Source organism: Pristiophorus japonicus, chromosome 30 (genome assembly GCF_044704955.1).
Source record: "Pristiophorus japonicus isolate sPriJap1 chromosome 30, sPriJap1.hap1, whole genome shotgun sequence".
Classification (NCBI taxonomy): Eukaryota; Metazoa; Chordata; class Chondrichthyes; family Pristiophoridae; genus Pristiophorus; species Pristiophorus japonicus.
Window position 1 is genome coordinate 1,939,135 of NC_092006.1, and position 20,468 is coordinate 1,959,602.

General features: G+C 57.4%; 1 protein-coding gene across 1 annotated transcript in view; it reads left to right on the top strand.

Annotated features, from left to right (window-relative positions):
• LOC139240143 (insulin receptor-related protein-like) overlaps positions 1 to 20,468 on the top strand; it is a 65,264-nt gene that overhangs the window by 44,134 nt on the left and 662 nt on the right. The window contains 10 exon segments of the mRNA XM_070868519.1: positions 6,080 to 6,112; positions 8,038 to 8,312; positions 10,424 to 10,560; positions 11,752 to 11,914; positions 12,645 to 12,753; positions 13,664 to 13,731; positions 15,594 to 15,823; positions 17,143 to 17,155; positions 17,158 to 17,252; positions 19,414 to 19,573. Coding sequence (XP_070724620.1) covers positions 6,080 to 6,112; positions 8,038 to 8,312; positions 10,424 to 10,560; positions 11,752 to 11,914; positions 12,645 to 12,753; positions 13,664 to 13,731; positions 15,594 to 15,823; positions 17,143 to 17,155; positions 17,158 to 17,252; positions 19,414 to 19,573 — 1,283 coding nt within the window.

Below are 20,468 nucleotides of genomic sequence, written 5' to 3' on the forward strand. Positions count from 1 at the left end.
TTCATGACCCGTAACGGGATCAAACATGTCACATCTGCCCCGTTCAAACCAGCGTCCAATGGTCAGGCAGAACGAGCAGTTCAAACCATCAAGCAGAGCTTGAAGAGGGTAACTGAAGGCTCACTGCAGACTCGCCTATCCCGAGTCCTGCTTAGTTACCGCACGAAACCCCACTCACTCACTGGGATCCCACCTGCTGAACTGCTCATGAAAAGAGCACTTAAGATAAGGCTCTCGTTAGTCCACCCTGATCTACATGAACAGGTAGAGAGCAGGCGGCTTCAACAGAATACATATCATGATCGCGCAAATGTGTCTCGCGAGATTGAGATAAATGATCCTGTATTTGTGTTGAACTATGGATAAGGTCCCAAGTGGCTTCCCGGCACGGTTTTGGCCAAAGAAGGGAGCAGGGTGTTTGTGGTCAAACTCTCAAATGGACTCATTCACCGGAAACACTTGGACCAAACCAAACTCAGATTCTTGGACGATCCAGAACTACCCACAATAGACTCCACCTTTTTCGACCCCCAAACACACACACACACCAGTGGCAACCGGCCCAGCGGTTGACCATGAAGCAGAACCCATCACCCCCAGCAGCCCAGCGAGGGCCCAACAAACGACTCACCAACACCAGCAGTAAACCTGTAATTACCATGTCTCACCACCAGAGGGCTCATCCCCTGGAGTCCCAAGGGATCCCACAATCCCTTGGGAGCACCTGTATATAAGGAGGCTTCACAGGCTGGAGAGGCACTCTGAGATCTGCAATAAAGGAGCTTGCAGTATCTAGTCTGACTCTTTATTTAAGACATAACTGCCCGGGAGTGTTTGATGGGACAGTGTAGAGGGAGCTTTACTCTGTATCTAACCCCCTGTACCTGCCCTGGGAGTGTTTGATGGGACAGTGTAGAGGGAGCTTTACTCTGTATCTAACCCCTGTACCTGCCCTGGGAGTGTTTGATGGGACAGTGTAGAGGGAGCTTTACTCTGTATCTAACCCCTGTACCTGCCCTGGGAGTGTTTGATGGGACAGTGTAGAGGGAGCTTTACCCTGTATCTAACCCCGTGCTGTACCTGCCCTGGGAGTGTTTGATGGGACAGTGTAGAGGGAGCTTTACTCTGTATCTAACCCCCTGTACCTGCCCTGGGAGTGTTTGATGGGACAGTGTAGAGGGAGCTTTACTCTGTATCTAACCCCCTGTACCTGCCCTGGGAGTGTTTGATGGGACAGTGTAGAGGGAGCTTTACTCTGTATCTAACTCCCTGTACCTGCCCTGGGAGTGTTTGATGGGACAGTGTAGAGGGAGCTTTACTCTGTATCTAACCCCGTGCTGTACCTGCCCTGGGAGTGTTTGATGGGACAGTGTAGAGGGAGCTTTACTCTGTATCTAACCCCGTGCTGTACCTGCCCTGGGAGTGTTTGATGGGACAGTGTAGAGGGAGCTTTACTCTGTATCTAACCCCCTGTACCTGTCCTGGGAGTGTTTGATGGGACAGTGTAGAGGGAGCTTTACTCTGTATCTAACCCCCTGTACCTGCCCTGGGAGTGTTTGATGGGGACAGTGTAGAGGGAGCTTTACTCTGTATCTAACCCCCTGTACCTGCCCTGGGAGTGTTTGATGGGACAGTGTAGAGGGAGCTTTACTCTGTATCTAACCCCGTGCTGTACCTGCCCTGGGAGTGTTTGATGGGACAGTGTAGAGGGAGCTTTACTCTGTATCTAACCCTGTGCTGTACCTGCCCTGGGAGTGTTTGATGGGACAGTGTAGAGGGAGCTTTACTCTGTATCTAACCCCCTGTACCTGCCCTGGGAGTGTTTGATGGGACAGTGTAGAGGGAGCTTTACTTTGTATCTAACCCCCTGTACCTGCCCTGGGAGTGTTTGATGGGACAGTGTAGAGGGAGCTTTACTCTGTATCTAACCCGGTGCTGTACCTGCCCTGGGAGTGTTTGATGGGACAGTGTAGAGGGAGCTTTACTCTGTATCTAACCACCTGTACCTGCCCTGGGATTGTTTGATGGGACAGTGTAGAGGGAGCTTTACTCTGTATCTAACCTCCTGTACCTGCCCTGGGATTGTTTGATGGGACAGTGTAGAGGGAGCTTTACTCTGTATCTAACCCCCTGTACCTGCCCTGGGAGTGTTTGATGGGACAGTGTAGAGGGAGCTTTACTCTGTATCTAACCCCCTGTACCTGCCCTGGGAGTGTTTGATGGGACAGTGTAGAGGGAGCTTTACTCTGTATCTAACCCCGTGCTGTACCTGCCCTGGGAGTGTTTGATGGGACAGTGTAGAGGGAGCTTTACTCTGTATCTAACCCCCTGTACCTGCCCTGGGAGTGTTTGATGGGACAGTGTAGTGGGAGCTTTACTCTGTATCTAACCCCCTGTACCTGCCCTGGGAGTGTTTGATGGGACAGTGTAGAGGGAGCTTTACTCTGTATCTAACTCCCTGTACCTGCCCTGGGAGTGTTTGATGGGACAGTGTAGAGGGAGCTTTACTCTGTATCTAACCCCGTGCTGTACCTGCCCTGGGAGTGTTTGATGGGACAGTGTAGAGGGAGCTTTACTCTGTATCTAACCCCGTGCTGTACCTGCCCTGGGAGTGTTTGATGGGACAGTGTAGAGGGAGCTTTACGCTGTATCTAACCCCCTGTACCTGTCCTGGGAGTGTTTGATGGGACAGTGTAGAGGGAGCTTTACTCTGTATCTAACCCCCTGTACCTGCCCTGGGAGTGTTTGATGGGGACAGTGTAGAGGGAGCTTTACTCTGTATCTAACCCCCTGTACCTGCCCTGGGAGTGTTTGATGGGACAGTGTAGAGGGAGCTTTACTCTGTATCTAGCCCGTGCTGTACCTGCCCTGGGAGTGTTTGATGGGACAGTGTAGAGGGAGCTTTACTCTGTATCTAACCCTGTGCTGTACCTGCCCTGGGAGTGTTTGATGGGACAGTGTAGAGGGAGCTTTACTCTGTATCTAACCCCCTGTACCTGCCCTGGGAGTGTTTGATGGGACAGTGTAGAGGGAGCTTTACTTTGTATCTAACCCCCTGTACCTGCCCTGGGAGTGTTTGATGGGACAGTGTAGAGGGAGCTTTACTCTGTATCTAACCCCGTGCTGTACCTGCCCTGGGAGTGTTTGATGGGACAGTGTAGAGGGAGCTTTACTCTGTATCTAACCACCTGTACCTGCCCTGGGATTGTTTGATGGGACAGTGTAGAGGGAGCTTTACTCTGTATCTAACCTCCTGTACCTGCCCTGGGAGTGTTTGATGGGACAGTGTAGAGGGAGCTTTACCCTGTATCTAACCCCGTGCTGTACCTGCCCTGGGAGTGTTTGATGGGACAGTGTAGCGGGAGCTTTACTCTGTATCTAACCCCCTGTACCTGCCCTGGGAGTGTTTGATGGGACAGTGTAGAGGGAGCTTTACTCTGTATCTAACCCCCTGTACCTGCCCTGGGAGTGTTTGATGGGACAGTGTAGAGGGAGCTTTACTCTGTATCTAACTCCCTGTACCTGCCCTGGGAGTGTTTGATGGGACAGTGTAGAGGGAGCTTTACTCTGTATCTAACCCCGTGCTGTACCTGCCCTGGGAGTGTTTGATGGGACAGTGTAGAGGGAGCTTTACTCTGTATCTAACCCCCTGTACCTGCCCTGGGAGTGTTTGATGGGACAGTGTAGAGGGAGCTTTACTCTGTATCTAACCCCCTGTACCTGCCCTGGGAGTGTTTGATGGGACAGTGTAGAGGGAGCTTTACTCTGTATCTAACTCCCTGTACCTGCCCTGGGAGTGTTTGATGGGACAGTGTAGAGGGAGCTTTACTCTGTATCTAACCCCGTGCTGTACCTGCCCTGGGAGTGTTTGATGGGACAGTGTAGAGGGAGCTTTACTCTGTATCTAACCCCGTGCTGTACCTGCCCTGGGAGTGTTTGATGGGACAGTGTAGAGGGAGCTTTACTCTGTATCTAACCCCCTGTACCTGTCCTGGGAGTGTTTGATGGGACAGTGTAGAGGGAGCTTTACTCTGTATCTAACCCCCTGTACCTGCCCTGGGAGTGTTTGATGGGGACAGTGTAGAGGGAGCTTTACTCTGTATCTAACCCCCTGTACCTGCCCTGGGAGTGTTTGATGGGACAGTGTAGAGGGAGCTTTACTCTGTATCTAACCCCGTGCTGTACCTGCCCTGGGAGTGTTTGATGGGACAGTGTAGAGGGAGCTTTACTCTGTATCTAACCCTGTGCTGTACCTGCCCTGGGAGTGTTTGATGGGACAGTGTAGAGGGAGCTTTACTCTGTATCTAACCCCCTGTACCTGCCCTGGGAGTGTTTGATGGGACAGTGTAGAGGGAGCTTTACTTTGTATCTAACCCCCTGTACCTGCCCTGGGAGTGTTTGATGGGACAGTGTAGAGGGAGCTTTACTCTGTATCTAACCCCGTGCTGTACCTGCCCTGGGAGTGTTTGATGGGACAGTGTAGAGGGAGCTTTACTCTGTATCTAACCACCTGTACCTGCCCTGGGATTGTTTGATGGGACAGTGTAGAGGGAGCTTTACTCTGTATCTAACCTCCTGTACCTGCCCTGGGATTGTTTGATGGGACAGTGTAGAGGGAGCTTTACTCTGTATCTAACCCCCTGTACCTGCCCTGGGAGTGTTTGATGGGACAGTGTAGAGGGAGCTTTACTCTGTATCTAACCCCCTGTACCTGCCCTGGGAGTGTTTGATGGGACAGTGTAGAGGGAGCTTTACTCTGTATCTAACCCCGTGCTGTACCTGCCCTGGGAGTGTTTGATGGGACAGTGTAGAGGGAGCTTTACTCTGTATCTAACCCCCTGTACCTGCCCTGGGAGTGTTTGATGGGACAGTGTAGTGGGAGCTTTACTCTGTATCTAACCCCCTGTACCTGCCCTGGGAGTGTTTGATGGGACAGTGTAGAGGGAGCTTTACTCTGTATCTAACTCCCTGTACCTGCCCTGGGAGTGTTTGATGGGACAGTGTAGAGGGAGCTTTACTCTGTATCTAACCCCGTGCTGTACCTGCCCTGGGAGTGTTTGATGGGACAGTGTAGAGGGAGCTTTACTCTGTATCTAACCCCGTGCTGTACCTGCCCTGGGAGTGTTTGATGGGACAGTGTAGAGGGAGCTTTACTCTGTATCTAACCCCCTGTACCTGTCCTGGGAGTGTTTGATGGGACAGTGTAGAGGGAGCTTTACTCTGTATCTAACCCCCTGTACCTGCCCTGGGAGTGTTTGATGGGGACAGTGTAGAGGGAGCTTTACTCTGTATCTAACCCCCTGTACCTGCCCTGGGAGTGTTTGATGGGACAGTGTAGAGGGAGCTTTACTCTGTATCTAGCCCGTGCTGTACCTGCCCTGGGAGTGTTTGATGGGACAGTGTAGAGGGAGCTTTACTCTGTATCTAACCCTGTGCTGTACCTGCCCTGGGAGTGTTTGATGGGACAGTGTAGAGGGAGCTTTACTCTGTATCTAACCCCCTGTACCTGCCCTGGGAGTGTTTGATGGGACAGTGTAGAGGGAGCTTTACTTTGTATCTAACCCCCTGTACCTGCCCTGGGAGTGTTTGATGGGACAGTGTAGAGGGAGCTTTACTCTGTATCTAACCCCGTGCTGTACCTGCCCTGGGAGTGTTTGATGGGACAGTGTAGAGGGAGCTTTACTCTGTATCTAACCACCTGTACCTGCCCTGGGATTGTTTGATGGGACAGTGTAGAGGGAGCTTTACTCTGTATCTAACCTCCTGTACCTGCCCTGGGATTGTTTGATGGGACAGTGTAGAGGGAGCTTTACTCTGTATCTAACCCCGTGCTGTACCTGCCCTGGGCGTGTTTGATGGGACAGTGTAGAGGGAGCTTTACTCTGTATCTAACCCCCTGTACCTGCCCTGGGAGTGTTTGATGGGACAGTGTAGAGGGAGCTTTATTCTGTATCTAACCCCCTGTACCTGCCCTGGGAGTGTTTGATGGGACAGTGTAGGAGGGAGCGTGTCGGATTATCGTGTACACAGTGAGGAGCTGCGGACGGAGTGAGTAACTGGAGTAATTTTTGCTTTGCAGGAAAACCAAGACAGTGAAAGGGGTGAAACCAAGGTAGGAACTACCCCGCGAGCGGGTACAGCAGGTTTGGTCACTTTGCTGTGTTATCTGCGCCAGTGTGGTGGGTGTTGTGTATGTATATACTATGTACACTCGATGTACAGTTACGTAAGACAAATGAATGTATCTTCACACTGTATACACTGTGCCTGTACCACTAGAGGGTGCAACTGGTGGAGACCTGGAGGTCACCTGCACACCGCAGGTAACCAGGTAGGGAACCCACCTTCCTGTAACCTCATAAATGCACTAAGGTCACAACAGTTCAAGTACAATACCTGACCTCGTGGAGTCATTACTAAAGTCGCTGTAAACACCACACTGGGTTCAAATCCCACCCCGGCAAATTGTCAAACCAAATTCAGTAAAGGTGGTGATTGTGAGAATGTGGGACTCACTGCCACAGGGAGGGGTTGAGGCGAATAGTATCGATGTATTTACGGGGAGGCTGGATAAATACACACGAAGAGAAAGGAATAGAGGGATATGGTGATGGGGTTAACGTCAACAGCAATTTATATTTAAGTAGCACCTGTAACGTCCCTTTTACTGGACAGGGGCGTGAATCAGACAACATGTGACCCCGAGCCACATAAGGAGATGTTACGACAGGTGAACAAATGCTGGGTCAAAGAGAGAGGTGTAATGTACGCACCATGCCAGGATGCTCACCGGTTGGTCGAGCTGCTGAGTTGGGAGGGGCTCTGCCAGTCACGTGATGTTCGCAAGACTCAATAAAACCCCGGCCAGTTGGGTTCGGGGGATCCACGATGGGGCAGGTGGTTGTGAGCCTGGTGGATGAACCGGTAATGTGTCGTGTGATTGTTAAACCTTTCGCTGATAAACCGACTGGTTCTTAATGTTTAAAGGGGTGGGAACTTGCAAAATGTTGGTGTTCAACGGGATCTGGGTGACCTTGTACATGAATCACTGAACCATAGACAATAGGTGCAGGAGCAGGCCATTCGGCCCTTCGAGCCTGCACCACCAGTCAATAAGATCATGGCTGATCATTCCCTCAGTACCCCTTTCCTGCTTTCTCTCCATACCCCTTGATCCTTTTAGCCGTAAGCGCCATATCTAACTCCCTTTTGAATATATCCAACGAACTGGCCTCAACAACTTTCTGTGGTAGAGAATTCCACAGGTTCACAACTCTCTGAGTGAAGAAGTTTCTCCTCATCTTGGTCCTAAATGGCTTACCCCTTATCCTTAGACTGAAAGTTAACCTGCAGGTACAGCAAGCAATTGAGAAAGCAAATGGCCTGTTGGCCTTTATTACAGGAGGGTTTGAGCATAAGAGTAAAGACGTCTTACTGCGACTATACCGGGCCCTGGTGAGACCACACCTGGAGTATTGTGCACAGTTTGGGTCTCCTTACCTAAGGAAGGATATATTTGCCACAGAGGGAGTGCAGCGAAGGTTCACCAGACTGATTCCTGGGATGGGGGGATTGTCCTATGGGTAGAGATTGAGCAGACTGGGCCGATATTCTCTGGAGTTTAGAAGAATGGGAGGTAATCTCATTGAAACATACAACATTCTTACAGGGATTGACAGGGTAGATGCAGGGAGGGTGTTTCCCCCGGGCTGGGGAGTCTAGAACCAGGGGTCACACAGTCTCAGGATAAGGGGTCGGCCATTGAGGACTGAGATGAGGAGGATTTTCTTCACTCAGAGGGTGGTGAATCTTTGGAATTCTCTGCCCCAGAGGGCTGTGGAGGCTCAGTCGCTGAGTATATTCAGGGCTGAGGTCGATAGATTGTTGGACTCGAGGGGAATCGAGGGATCGGGCGGGAAAGTGGAGTTGAGGTGGAAGATCAGCCGTGATCTGATTGGATGACGGAGCGGGCTCGAGGGGCCGAATGGCCGACTCCGGCTCCTACTTTCTCTGTTTCTATGATCTTTGTCCCGGTAGGTCGCCGCGGCAACGTAGGGGCGTGGCCAGCCCGGGGAACGAGACGGCGGCTATGGGCCTGAACGTGACGGGCGGGAACCGTTCGGGGGCCGAGGGGAAGCAGCTCACGGACTTCCCGTACTTCGAGGACAAGGTGTTCAACCGGGAGCGCATCGTGATCTCCAACCTGCGGCATTTCACCGAATACTGCATCAATATCCACGTCTGCAACCACGCTGCCAACAAGGTCGGCTGTAGTGCTGCAACCTTCGCCTTCGCACGCACCATGCCCGAGGGTGAGTCACCCCTCCCCGGGGCAGTACTGAGGGAGCCCCGCACTGTCGGAGGGGCAGTACTGAGGGAGTGTCGGAGGGGCAGTACTGAGGGAGTGTCGGAGGGGCAGTACTGAGGGAGTGTCGGAGGGGCAGTACTGAGGGAGTGTCGGAGGGGCAGTACTGAGGGAGTGCCGCACTGTCAGAGGGGCAGTACTGAGGGAGTGTCGGAGGGGCGGTACTGAGGGAGTGCCGCACTGTCAGAGGGGCGGTACTGAGGGAGCCCCGCACTGTCAGAGGGGCAGTACTGAGGGAGTGCCGCACTGTCGGAGGGGCGGTACTGAGGGAGCGTCGCACTGTCAGAGGGGCAGTACTGAGGGAGCCCCGCACTGTCAGAGGGGCAGTACTGAGGGAGCGCCGCACTGTCAGAGGGGCAGTACTGAGGGAGCCCCGCACTGTCGGAGGGGCAGTACTGAGGGAGCCCCGCACTGTCGGAGGGGCAGTACGAGGGAGTGCCGCACTGTCGGAGGGGCAGTACTGAGGGAGTGCCGCACTGTCGGAGGGGCAGTGCTGAGAGAGCACCGCACTGTCGGAGGGGCAGTACGAGGGAGTGCCGCACTGTCGGAGGGGCAGTACTGAGGGAGTGCCGCACTGTCGGAGGGGCAGTACTGAGGGAGCGCCGCACTGTGGGAGGGGCAGTACTGAGGGAGCGCTGCACTGTCAGAGGGGCAGTACTGAGGGAGCGCCGCACTGTCAGAGGGGCAGTACTGAGGGAGTGCCGCACTGTCGGAGGGGCAGTACTGAGAGAGCCCCGCACTGTCGGAGGGGCAGTACTGAGGGAGTGCCGCACTGTCGGAGGGGCAGTACTGAGGGAGCGCCGCACTGTCGGAGGGGCAGTACTGAGAGAGACCCGCACTGTCGGAGGGGCAGTACTGAGGGAGCGCCGCACAGTCGAACGGGCAGTACTGAGGGAGTGCCGCACTGTCGGAGGGGCAGTACTGAGGGAGTGTCGCACTGTCGGAGGGGCAGTACTGAGGGAGCCCCGCACTGTCGGAGGGGCAGTACTGAGGGAGCGCCGCACTGTCGGACGGGCAGTACTGAGGGAGCGCCGCACTGTCGGAGGGGCAGTACTGAGGGAGCGCCGCACTGTCGGAGGGGCAGTACTGAGGGAGTGCTGCACTGTCGGAGGGGCAGTACTGAGGGAGCGCCGCACTGTCGGAGGGGCAGTACTGAGGGAGTGCCGCACTGTCGGAGGGGCAGTACTGAGGGAGCGCCGCACTGTCGGAGGGGCAGTGCTGAGAGAGCGCCGCATTGCCGGAGGGGCAGTACTGAGGGAGCGCCGCACTGTCGGAGGGGCAGTACTGAGGGAGCGCCGCACTGTCGGAGGGGCAGTACTGAGGGAGCGCCGCACTGTCGGAGGGGCAGTACTGAGGGAGCGCCGCACTGTCGGAGGGGCAGTACTGAGGGAGCGCCGCACTGTCGGAGGGGCGGGACTGAGGGAGCGCCGCACTGTCGGAGGGGCAGTACTGAGGGAGCGCCGCACTGTCGGAGGGGCAGTACTGAGGGAGCGCCGCACTGTCGGAGGGGCAGTACTGAGGGAGCGCCGCACAGTCGGAGGGGCAGTACTGAGGGAGTGCTGCGCTGTCGGAGGGGCAGTACTGAGGGAGTGCCACACTGTCGGAGGGGCAGTACTGAGGGAGCGCCGCACAGTCGGAGGGGCAGTACTGAGGGAGTGCTGCGCTGTCGGAGGGGCGGTACTGAGGGAGCGCCATACTATCGGAGGGGCGGTACTGAGGGAGCGCCGCACTGTCGAAGGGGCGGTACTGAGGGAGCGCCGCACTGTTGGATATTGGGATAGCTGGAGTGTGGAGCGGACAAGATGGCTCCAACAGAAAAGGTCCCATGACTGTTTTATCGTACTTACATCAGTAGTTACAGTAACACAGCAGTCCACTAGAGGGAAGCCCTATATCACGGTTTCTGTCGCGGGTCGCCCCCTCCGCGATCAGCTTGATGGTCCGGTCCGGGGCCTTGACGCTGTCTGGGAGATGGCCCACTGGTTGCGATGGGGAGGGGTGATCGCCCGGGACCTGACGATGGACTCGCTAACCGCCCCGTGCGTTTCCTATCCCCAGCGCACGCGGACGACATCGTTGGCAACGTTACCTGGGAGCTCATCAATGGGAACAGTGTCCTCCTACAGTGGCCCGAGCCGGCCAATCCCAACGGACTCATCCTCAAATACGAGATTAAATACGGGAGGGACAATGAGGTGAGACACACCCCTCCCTATCTCTGTAACCCCCTCCAGCCCCTACACCCCTCCCTATCTCTGTAACCCCTTCCAGCCCCTATACCCCTCCCTATCTCTGTAACCCCCTCCAGCCCCTACACCCCTCCCTATCTCTGTAACCCCCTCCAGCCCCTACACCCCTCCCTATCTCTGTAACCTCCTCCAGTACCTACACCCCTCCCTATCTCTGTAACCCCCTCCAGCCCCTACACCCCTCCCTATCTCTGTAACCCCCTCCAGCCCCTACACCCCTCCCTATCTCTGTAACCCCCTCCAGCCCCTACACCCCTCCCTATCTCTGTAACCCCCTCCAGCCCCTACACCCCTCCCTATCTCTGTAACCTCCTCCAGCCCCTACTCCCCTCCCTATTTCTGTAACCTCCTCCAGCCCCTACACCCCTCCCTATCGCTGTAACCTCCTCCAGCCCCTACTCCCCTCCCTATCTCTGTAACCTCCTCCAGCCCCTACACCCCTCCCTATCTCTGTAACCTCCTCCAGCCCCTACTCCCCTCCCTATCTCTGTAACCCCCTCCAGCGCCTACACCACTCCCTATCTCTGTAACCCCCTCCAGCCCCTACACCCCTCCCTATCTCTGTAACCCCCTCCAGCCCCTACACCCCTCCCTATCTCTGTAACCCCCTCCAGCCCCTACACCCGTCCCTATCTCTGTAACCTCCTGCAGCCCCTACACCCCTCTCTATCTCTGTAACCTCCTCCAGCCCCTACACCCCTCCCTATCTCTGTAACTTCCTCCAGCCCCTACACCCCTCCCTATCTCTGTAACCTCCTCCAGCCCCTACACCCCTCTCTATCTCTGTAACCTCCTACAACCCTCTGAGTTCTCTGCACTCTTCCAATTCTGCCCCGATTATAATCGCTCCACCATCGGTGGCCGTGCCTTCAGCTGCCTGGGCCCCAAGCTCTGGAACTCCCTCCCGAAACCTCTCCGCTTCTCTCTCCTCCTGAAACCCCGCCTCTGTGACCCAGCTTTTGTTCACCTGTCCCTAATATCTCCTGACGCGGCTCGGGGTCAGCCTGTGTCTGATAACGCTCCTGTGAAGCTCCGCGGGGCGTTTCCCTACGGTAAAGGCGCTATATAAATGCTGTTTGTTGTTGAGGGGGCAGCCCGTGTGAAATGCTGATGCCGCTGTCTGCGTCTCACGCCCAGGAATTCCACGAGTGCGTCCCGCGCCACGTCTACGAGAGATACGGAGGAGCAAAGATCGCCCGTCTGCAGCCCGGCAACCACTCGGCGGCAATCCACAGCACGTCCCTGGCCGGCAACGGATCGTGGACTGAGCCCATCTCCTTCTACATCCCCGCCGCGCCCAGTGAGTACCACCAGTCCGTCCCTGGGGCCCCGCACAGGGACACGAGGCCCATTCAGCCCCTCGAGCCTGTTACACAGGAACAGGAGGAGGCCCATTCAGCCCCTCGAGCCTGTTACACAGGAACAGGAGGAGGCCCATTCAGCCCCTCGAGCCTGTTACACAGAAACAGGAGGAGGCCCATTCAGCCCCTCGAGCCTGTTACACAGGAACAGGAGGAGGCCCATTCAGCCCCTCGAGCCTGTTACACAGAAACAGGAGGAGGCCCATTCAGCCCCTCGAGCCTGTTACACAGGAACAGGAGGAGGCCCATTCAGCCCCTCGAGCCTGTTACACAGAAACAGGAGGAGGCCCATTCAGCCCCTCGAGCCTGTTACACAGGAACAGGAGGCCATTCAGCCCCTCGAGCCTGTTACACAGTAACAGGAGGAGGCCCATTCAGCCCCTCGGGCCTGTTACACAGGAACAGGAGGAGGCCCATTCAGCCCCTCGAGCCTGTTACACATTGGGCCCCACCAGTCTGTGCTGGTGTTTCCGCTGTGCTAACAGACCATTGTACAGCGAGCCTGATACTGAGGAGGGGGTATCAGAGGGTGGGCTTTACCTACACGGGGACCCACAGGGTGCGGACCAGGGGGCTGGCCGTGCGAGCAGAGTGTCAGGTGTGGGGGGGGGGCTCTGTATTGCGGGGCGTGTAGCCGTCACATGACCTCACCATCTCATTCCCCTCCAGTCGAGAAGAAGTACGAGGATTTCCTGGTGGTGCTCACCATGATGCCCGTGGTGGTTCTGGTGGCCATCTTGATGTTGGTGGTCTTTCTGTACGTCTACAACAAGAAAAGGTGAGTGCTCAAGACCCCACTGCCATTGGTGGGGGGCACACGTCCATCTCCCTCCTCCCCGATCCACCCACGCACCAGAGAGGGGCGGTACTGAGGGAGTGCCGCACTGTCGGAGGGGGAGTACTGAGGGAGCACCGCACTGTCGGAGGGGCAGTACTGAGGGAGTGCCGCACTGTCGGAGGGGCAGTACTGAGAGAGTGCCGCACTGTCGGAGGGGCAGTACTGAGGGAGTGCCGCACTGTCGGAGGGGTGGTACTAAGGGAGTGCCGCACTGTCGGAGGGGCAGTACTGAGGGAGTGCCGCACTGTCGGCGGGGCAGTACTGAGGGAGCGCCGTACTGTCGGAGGGGCAGTACTGAGGGAGTGCCGCACTGTCGGAGGGGCAGTACTGAGGGAGCGCCACACTGCGCTGTCGGAGGGGTAGTACTGAGGGAGTGCCGCACTGTCGGAGGGGCAGTACTGAGGGAGCCCCGCACTGTCGGAGGGGCAGTACTGAGGGAGCCCCGCACTGTCGGAGGGGCAGTACTGAGGGAGCGCCACACTTTCAGATGAGACATTAAACCAAGGCCCCGTCTGCCCTCTCGGGTGGATGTAAAAGATCCCGGGGCCGCTATTGGAAGAAGAGCAGGGGGAGTTCTCCCCGGTGTCCTGGGGCCAATATTTATCCCTCGACCAACATCACTAAAACAGACGATCTGGGTCATTATCACATTGCTGTGTGTGGGAGCTTGCTGTGCGCAAATTGAGCTGCCGCGTTTCCCACAATACAACATTGAGCACACTCCAAAAGTACTTCATTGGCTGTAAAGTGCTCTGGGATGTCCGGTGGTGATAGGCGCTATAGAAATGCAAGTTGAGTTGTTGAATCTGCTGAATTTTTGATTGTATTTCCTTTCAATTTGCTTCTACAGGATCAATGGTTTCCTGAATGGCACCCTGTATATGTCCGTGAACCCAGAATACCTGTACGCCTCAGACAGTAAGTATCAGTTACCCACCGTGAACCGTACGCGGACAGCGGCCAACACACGGTACCGGACAGGAGGGAATCGGTGCCTTTTAGGAAAGCAAATGGAACGTTGGCCTTTATTACAAGCGGATAGAAACATAGACAATAGGTGCAGGAGCAGGCCATTCGGCCCTTCGAGCCTGCACCACCATTCAATATGATCATGGCTGATCATTCCCTCAGTACCCCTTCCTGCTTTCTCTCCATACCCCTTGATCCCTTTAGCTGTAAGGGCCACATCTAACTCCCTTTTGAATATATCCAATGAACTGGCCCCAACAACTCTCTGTGGTAGAGAATTCCACAGGTTCACAATTCTCTGAGTGAAGAAGTTTCTCCTCATCTCGGTCCTAAATGGCTTACCCCTTATCCTTAGACTGTGACCCCAGGTTCTCGAACTCCCCAGTATTTGAGTATAAGAGTAAAGACGTCTTACTGCGATTATATCGGGCCCTGGTGAGACCTGGAGTATTGTGCACAGTTTGGGTCTCCTTACCTAAGGAAGGATATACTTGGCACAGAGGGAGTGCAGCGAAGGTTCACCAGACTGATTCCTGGGATGGGGGGGATTGTCCTATGGGTAGAGATTGAGCAGACTGGGCCGATATTCTCTGGAGTTTAGAAGAATGAGAGGTGATCTCATTGAAACATACAACATTCTTACAGGGATTGACAGGGTAGATGCAGGGAGGGTGTTTCCCCCCCGGGCTGGGGAGTCTAGAACCAGGGGTCACACAGTCTCAGGATAAGGGGTCGGCCATTGAGGACTGAGATGAGGAGGAATTTCTTCACTCAGAGGGTGGTGAATCTTTGGAATTCTCTGCCCCCCGAGGGCTGTGGAGGCTCAGTCATTGAGGATATTCATCAGAGCCAGTCCCTCGGAATCGAGGGAGACTTGCTTCCACTCTAACAATGAGTCCTTAGGTGGCTGAACAGTCCAATACGAGAGCCACAGTCCCTGTCACAGGTGGGACAGACAGTGGTTGAAGGAAGGGGAGGGTGGGACTGGTTTGCCGCACGCTCCTTCCGCTGCCTGCGCTTGGTTTCTGCACGCTCTCGGCGACGAGACTCGAGGTGCTCAGCGCCCTCCCGGATGCACTTCCTCCACTCAGGGCGGACTGGTCTTTGGGCCCAGGGACTCCCAGGTGTCGGTGGGGGATGTTGCACTTAATCAGGGAGGGCTTTGAGGGTGGTCCCTTGTAACGTTTCCTCTGCCCACCTTTGGCCCGTTTGCCTGTGAAGGAGTTCCGAGTAGAGCGCTTGCTTTGGGGAGTCTCGTGTCTGGGGCATGTGGATATTAAGGGAATCGAGGGATCTGGGGATCGGGCGGGAAGGGGGAGTTGAGGTAGAAGATCAGCCGTGATCTCATTGAATGGCGGGGCAGGATCGAGGGGCCCAATGGCGGGGCAGGATCGAGGGGCCCAATGGCGGGGCAGGATCGAGGGGCCCAATGGCGGGGCAGGATCGAGGGGCCCAATGGCGGGGCAGGATGGAGGGGCCCAATGGCGGGGCAGGATCGAGGGGCCCAATGGCGGGGCAGGATTGACGGGCCCAATGGCGGGGCAGGATCGAGGGGCCCAATGGCGGGGCAGGCTCGAAGGGCCGAATGGCGGGGCAGGATCGAGGGGCCCAATGGCGGGGCAGGATCGAGGGGCCCAATGGCGGGGCAGGATGGAGGGGCCCAATGGCGGGGCAGGATCGAGGGGCCCAATGGCGGGGCAGGATGGAGGGGCCCAATGGCCCACTCCTGCCCCCGGTTGTGATGTTGTGTGTGTGATGGCCGGGCGGTAATTCCGGGGGATTAACCCTTGCTCTCCCCGCTCTGCCCGCAGTATACGTCGCCGACGAGTGGGAGGTCCCCAGGGAGACCATCACCATCATCAAGGAGCTGGGTCAGGGGTCGTTCGGCATGGTGTACGAGGGGACGGCCAGGCTGGTGGTGAATGGCCAGGCCCAGACCCGCCTGGCCCTGAAGACGGTCAACGAGTCGGCCAGCCGGCGAGAGCGCATCGAGTTTCTCAAGGAGGCGTCGGTGATGAAGGCCTTCGACTGCTACCACGTGGTACTGGGACCCCCGGGGGGCCGGAGGGGGAGAGGGGCTCCAGTAACCCCCTCCAGCCCCCCAACACACCCCTCCCTATCTCTGTAACCCCCTCCAGCCCCTACACCCTCCCTATCTCTGTAACCCCCTCCAGCCCCTACACCCCTCCCTATCTCTGTAACCTCCTCCAGCCCTTACACCCCTCCCTATCTCTGTAACCTCCTCCAGTCCCTACACCCCTCCCTATCTCTGTAACCCCCTCCAGCCCCCACACCCCTCCCTATCTCTGTAACCTCCTCCAGCCCCTACACCCCTCCCTATCTCTGTAACCCCCTCCAGCCCCTACACCCCTCCCTATCTCTCTAACCTGCTCCAGCCCCTACACCCCTCCCTATCTCTGTAACCCCCTCCAGCCCCTACACCCCTCCCTATCTCTGTAACCCCCTCCAGCCCCTACACCCCTCCCTATCTCTGTAAACCCCTCCAGCCCCTACACCCCTCCCTATCTCTGTAACCCCCTCCAGCCCCAACACCCCTCCCTATCTCTGTAACCTCCTCCAGCCCCTACACCCCTCCCTATCTCTGTACCTCCTCCAGCCCCTACACCCTCCCTATCTCTGTAACCTCCTCCAGCCCTACACCCCTCCCTATCTCTGTAACCTCCTCCAGCCCTTACACCCCTCCCTATCTCTGTAACCTCCTCCAGCCCCTACACCCTCCCTATCTCTGTAACCTCCTCCAGCCCTACACCCCTCCCTATCTCTGTAACCTCCTCCAGCCCCTACACCCCTCCCTATCTCTGTAACCCCCTCCAGCCCCTACACCCCTCCCTATCTCTGTAACCTCCTCCAGCCCTATACTCCTCCCTATCTCTGTAACCTCCTCCAGCCCCTACATCCCTCCCTATCTCAGTAGCCCCCTCCAGCCCCTACATCCCTCCCTATCTCAGTAACCCCCTCCAGCCCCTACATCCCTCCCTATCTCAGTAACCCCCTCCAGCCCCTCCATCCCTCCCTATCTCTGCGCTCCTCCAATTCTGGCCTCTTGAGCATTCCCCGATTTCCATCGCTTCACCATCGGTGGCCGTGCCTTCAGCTGCCTGGGCCCCAAGCTCTGGAACTCCCTCCTTAAACCTCTCCGCCTCCCTCTCCTCCTTCAAGATGCTCCTTAAAACCCACCTCTGTGACCCAGCTTTTGGTCTCCTGCGCTAATTTGAACTCATACAGTGTCAAATTTTTGTACTGCCTTGGGAGGTTTCGGCAGGTTGAAGGTGCTATATAAACGCAGGTTGTAGTTACCAGCACGGTGCGGTTCTGACCTGCTCTGTGCTCTTTGTCCAGGTTCGTTTGCTGGGAGTGTCTCCAAGGGACAACCCGCCCTGGTCATCATGGAGCTGATGACCCGAGGAGATCTCAAGAGTCACCTCCGCTCACTGCGCCTCGGCACCGAGGTAGGGTCCCTCCCTCCCCCTCCCCCACTCCCTCCCCTCCCCCTCCTCTCCCCCTCCCCCTCCATTCACCTCCCCCTCCCACTCCATCCCCCTCCCCCTCCCCCTCCACTGCCCTCCTCCTCCCCTCCACTCCCCACTCCCTCCCCTCCCCACTCCCTCCCTCTCCACCTCCATTCACCTCCCCCTCCCCTTCCACTCCCCTCCTCCTCCCCTCCCTCCCCTCCCCCTCCCCCTCCATTCACCTCCCCTCCCCCTCCCCCTCCACTCCCCACCTCCTCCCCTCCACTCCCCACTCCCTCCCCCTCCCCACTCCCTCCCCACCTCCATTCACCTCCCCCTCCCCTTCCACTCCCCTCCTCCTCCTCCCCTCCCCTCCCCTCCCCTCCTCCTCCACTCCCCTACACCCTCCACTCCCCTCCCCCCTCCCCTCTCCCCCCACCCCTCTCCCCCCACCCCTCTCCCTCTCTCCCCCCTCCCTCCCTCTCCCTCCCTCTCCCTCCACCTCCCCCTCCCCCTCCATTCACCTCCCCCTCCCCTCCATTCACCTCCCCCTCCCACTCCACTCCCTCCTCCTCCCCTCCACTCCCCACTCCCTCTCCCTCCCCCTCCCCACTCCCTCCCCACTCCCTCCCCCTCCACCTCCATTCACCTCCTCCTCCCCTCCCCTCCCCTCCCCTCCCCTCCCCTCCCCTCCACTCCCCTCCTCCTCCACTCCCCTCCCACCCTCCACTCCCCTCCTCCTCCCCTCTCCCCCCTCCCCTCTCCCTCTCCCCCCTCCCCTCCCTCTCCCCCCCTCACCTCCCTCTCCCCCCTCCCCTCCTCCTCCTCCCCTCTCTCCTCACCTTCCCACCCTCCCCTCCCACCTCCCCTCGCCTACCCCTCCCCTCTGTGGAGGCCGTCACTGAATATATTTAAGAGGGAGATAGATAGATTTCTCGACACAAAAGGCATCCAGGGGTCTGGAGAGAAAGCGGGAATATGGTGTTGGGATAGAGGATCAGCCATGATCATATTGAATGGCGGTGCAGGTTCGAGGGGCCGAATGGCCAACTCCTGCTCCTATGTTTCGATGTTTCGATGTACAGTACCAGATGGGAGTGAATCGTTTCCCCTTTACCCGCTGTATGCTGTACATGTACAGGGACACTGGGACACGTGCAGTGTGTACAGGGACACTGGGACACACACAGTGTGTACAGAGGACACTGGGACACACACAGTGTGTACAGAGGACACTGGGACACACTCAGTGTGTACAGGGGACACTGGGACACACAGTGTGTACAGGGGACACTGGGACACACTGGGACACGCATAGTGTGTACAGAGGACACTGGGACACGCGCAGTGTGCACAGGAGACACTGGACACACAGTGTGTACAGGGGACACTGGGACACGCGCAGTGTGTACAGGGGACACTGGGACACGCGCAGTGTGTACAGGGGACACTGGGACACACACAGTGTGTACAGGTGACACTGGGACACACTCAGTGTGTACAGGGGACACACACAGTGTGTACAGGGGACACTGGGACACACACAGTGTGTACAGGGGACACTGGGACACACACAGTGTGTACAGGAGACACTGGGACACGCGCAGTGTGTACAGGGGACACTGGGACACGCGCAGTGTGTACAGAGGACACTGGGACACGCGCAGTGTGTACAGAGGGCACTGGGACACACGCAGTGTGTACAGAGGACACTGGGACACGCGCAGTGTGTACAGGGGACACTGGGACACGCGCAGTGTGTACAGAGGACACTGGGACACGCGCAGTGTGTACAGAGGGCACTGGGACACACGCAGTGTGTACAGAGGACACTGGGACACGCGCAGTGTGTACAGAGGGCACTGGGACACACGCAGTGTGTACAGAGGACACTGGGACACGCGCAGTGTGTACAGAGGACACTGGGACACGCGCAGTGTGTACAGGGGACACTGGGACACGCGCAGTGTGTACAGAGGACACTGGGACACGCGCAGTGTGTACAGAGGGCACTGGGACACACGCAGTGTGTACAAGGGACACTGGGACACACACACAGGGGCTGTGCTGTCCCGGACGAGAGTGAATTGCGGATCGGATGCTGCCATGTTTGGCTGTGATCTCCTGATGGACGGCCGTCTCTCTCTCGCTCTCCCGGCAGAATAACTGCAGCCTGCCCCCGCCCACCCTGAAGGATATGATGCAGATGGCCGGCGAGATCGCGGATGGCATGGCCTATCTTAACGCCAAGAAGTTCGTGCACCGAGACCTGGCGGCCCGTAACTGCATGGTGTCCGAGGAGCTCGTCGTCAAGATCGGAGGTGTGTCGTCGCTGTGGTGACTGCGCGGTATGCGTGGTAACCAGCGACGCGCGGTGGGGGGGGTCACGGTTCACAGGTCACGCCCTCCTCCATTCTGTCCGGCACAGTCACGGATTCTATTGGGTCACCTCACGGGATTATACGGCCCAGAAACCCGCCATTCCGCCCAACCAGTCCATGCCGTGTTTATGCCCCACTCGAGCCTCCTCCCGTCTTTCCTCGCCCTAACTCTATCGGCATAACCCTCTATTCCCTTCTCCCTCGTGTGTTTGTCCAGTCTCCCCTTAAATACATCTGTTAGTCATTTAGTGGGATCTTTTACGTCCACCCGAGAGGGCAGACAGGGCCTCGGTTTAATGTCTCATCCGAAAGACGGCACCTCCGACAGTGCGGCACTCCCTCATTGCTGCCCCTCCGACAGTACGGCGCTCCCTCATTGCTGCCCCTCCGACAGTACGGCGCTCCCTCAGTACTGCCCCTCCGACAGTGCAGCGCTCCCTCAGTACTGCCCCTCCGACAGTGCGGCGCTCCCTCAGTACCGCCCCTCCAACAGTGCGGGGCTCCCTCAGTACTGTCCCTCCGACAGTGCGGCACTCCCTCAGTACCGCCCCTCCGACAGTGCGGGGCTCCCTCAGTACTGCCCCTCCGACAGTGCGGCACTCCCTCAGTACCGCCCCTCCGACAGTGCGGCACTCCCTTAGTACTGCCCCTCCGACAGTGCGGCACTCCCTTCGTACTGCCCCTCAGACAGTGCGGCACTCCCTCAGTACTGCCCCTCCGACAGTGCGGCACTCCCTCAGTACTGCCCCTCCGACAGTGCGGCGCTCCCTCAGTACTGCCCCTCCGACAGTGCGGCACTCCCTCAGTACCGCCCCTCCGACAGTGCGGGGCTCCC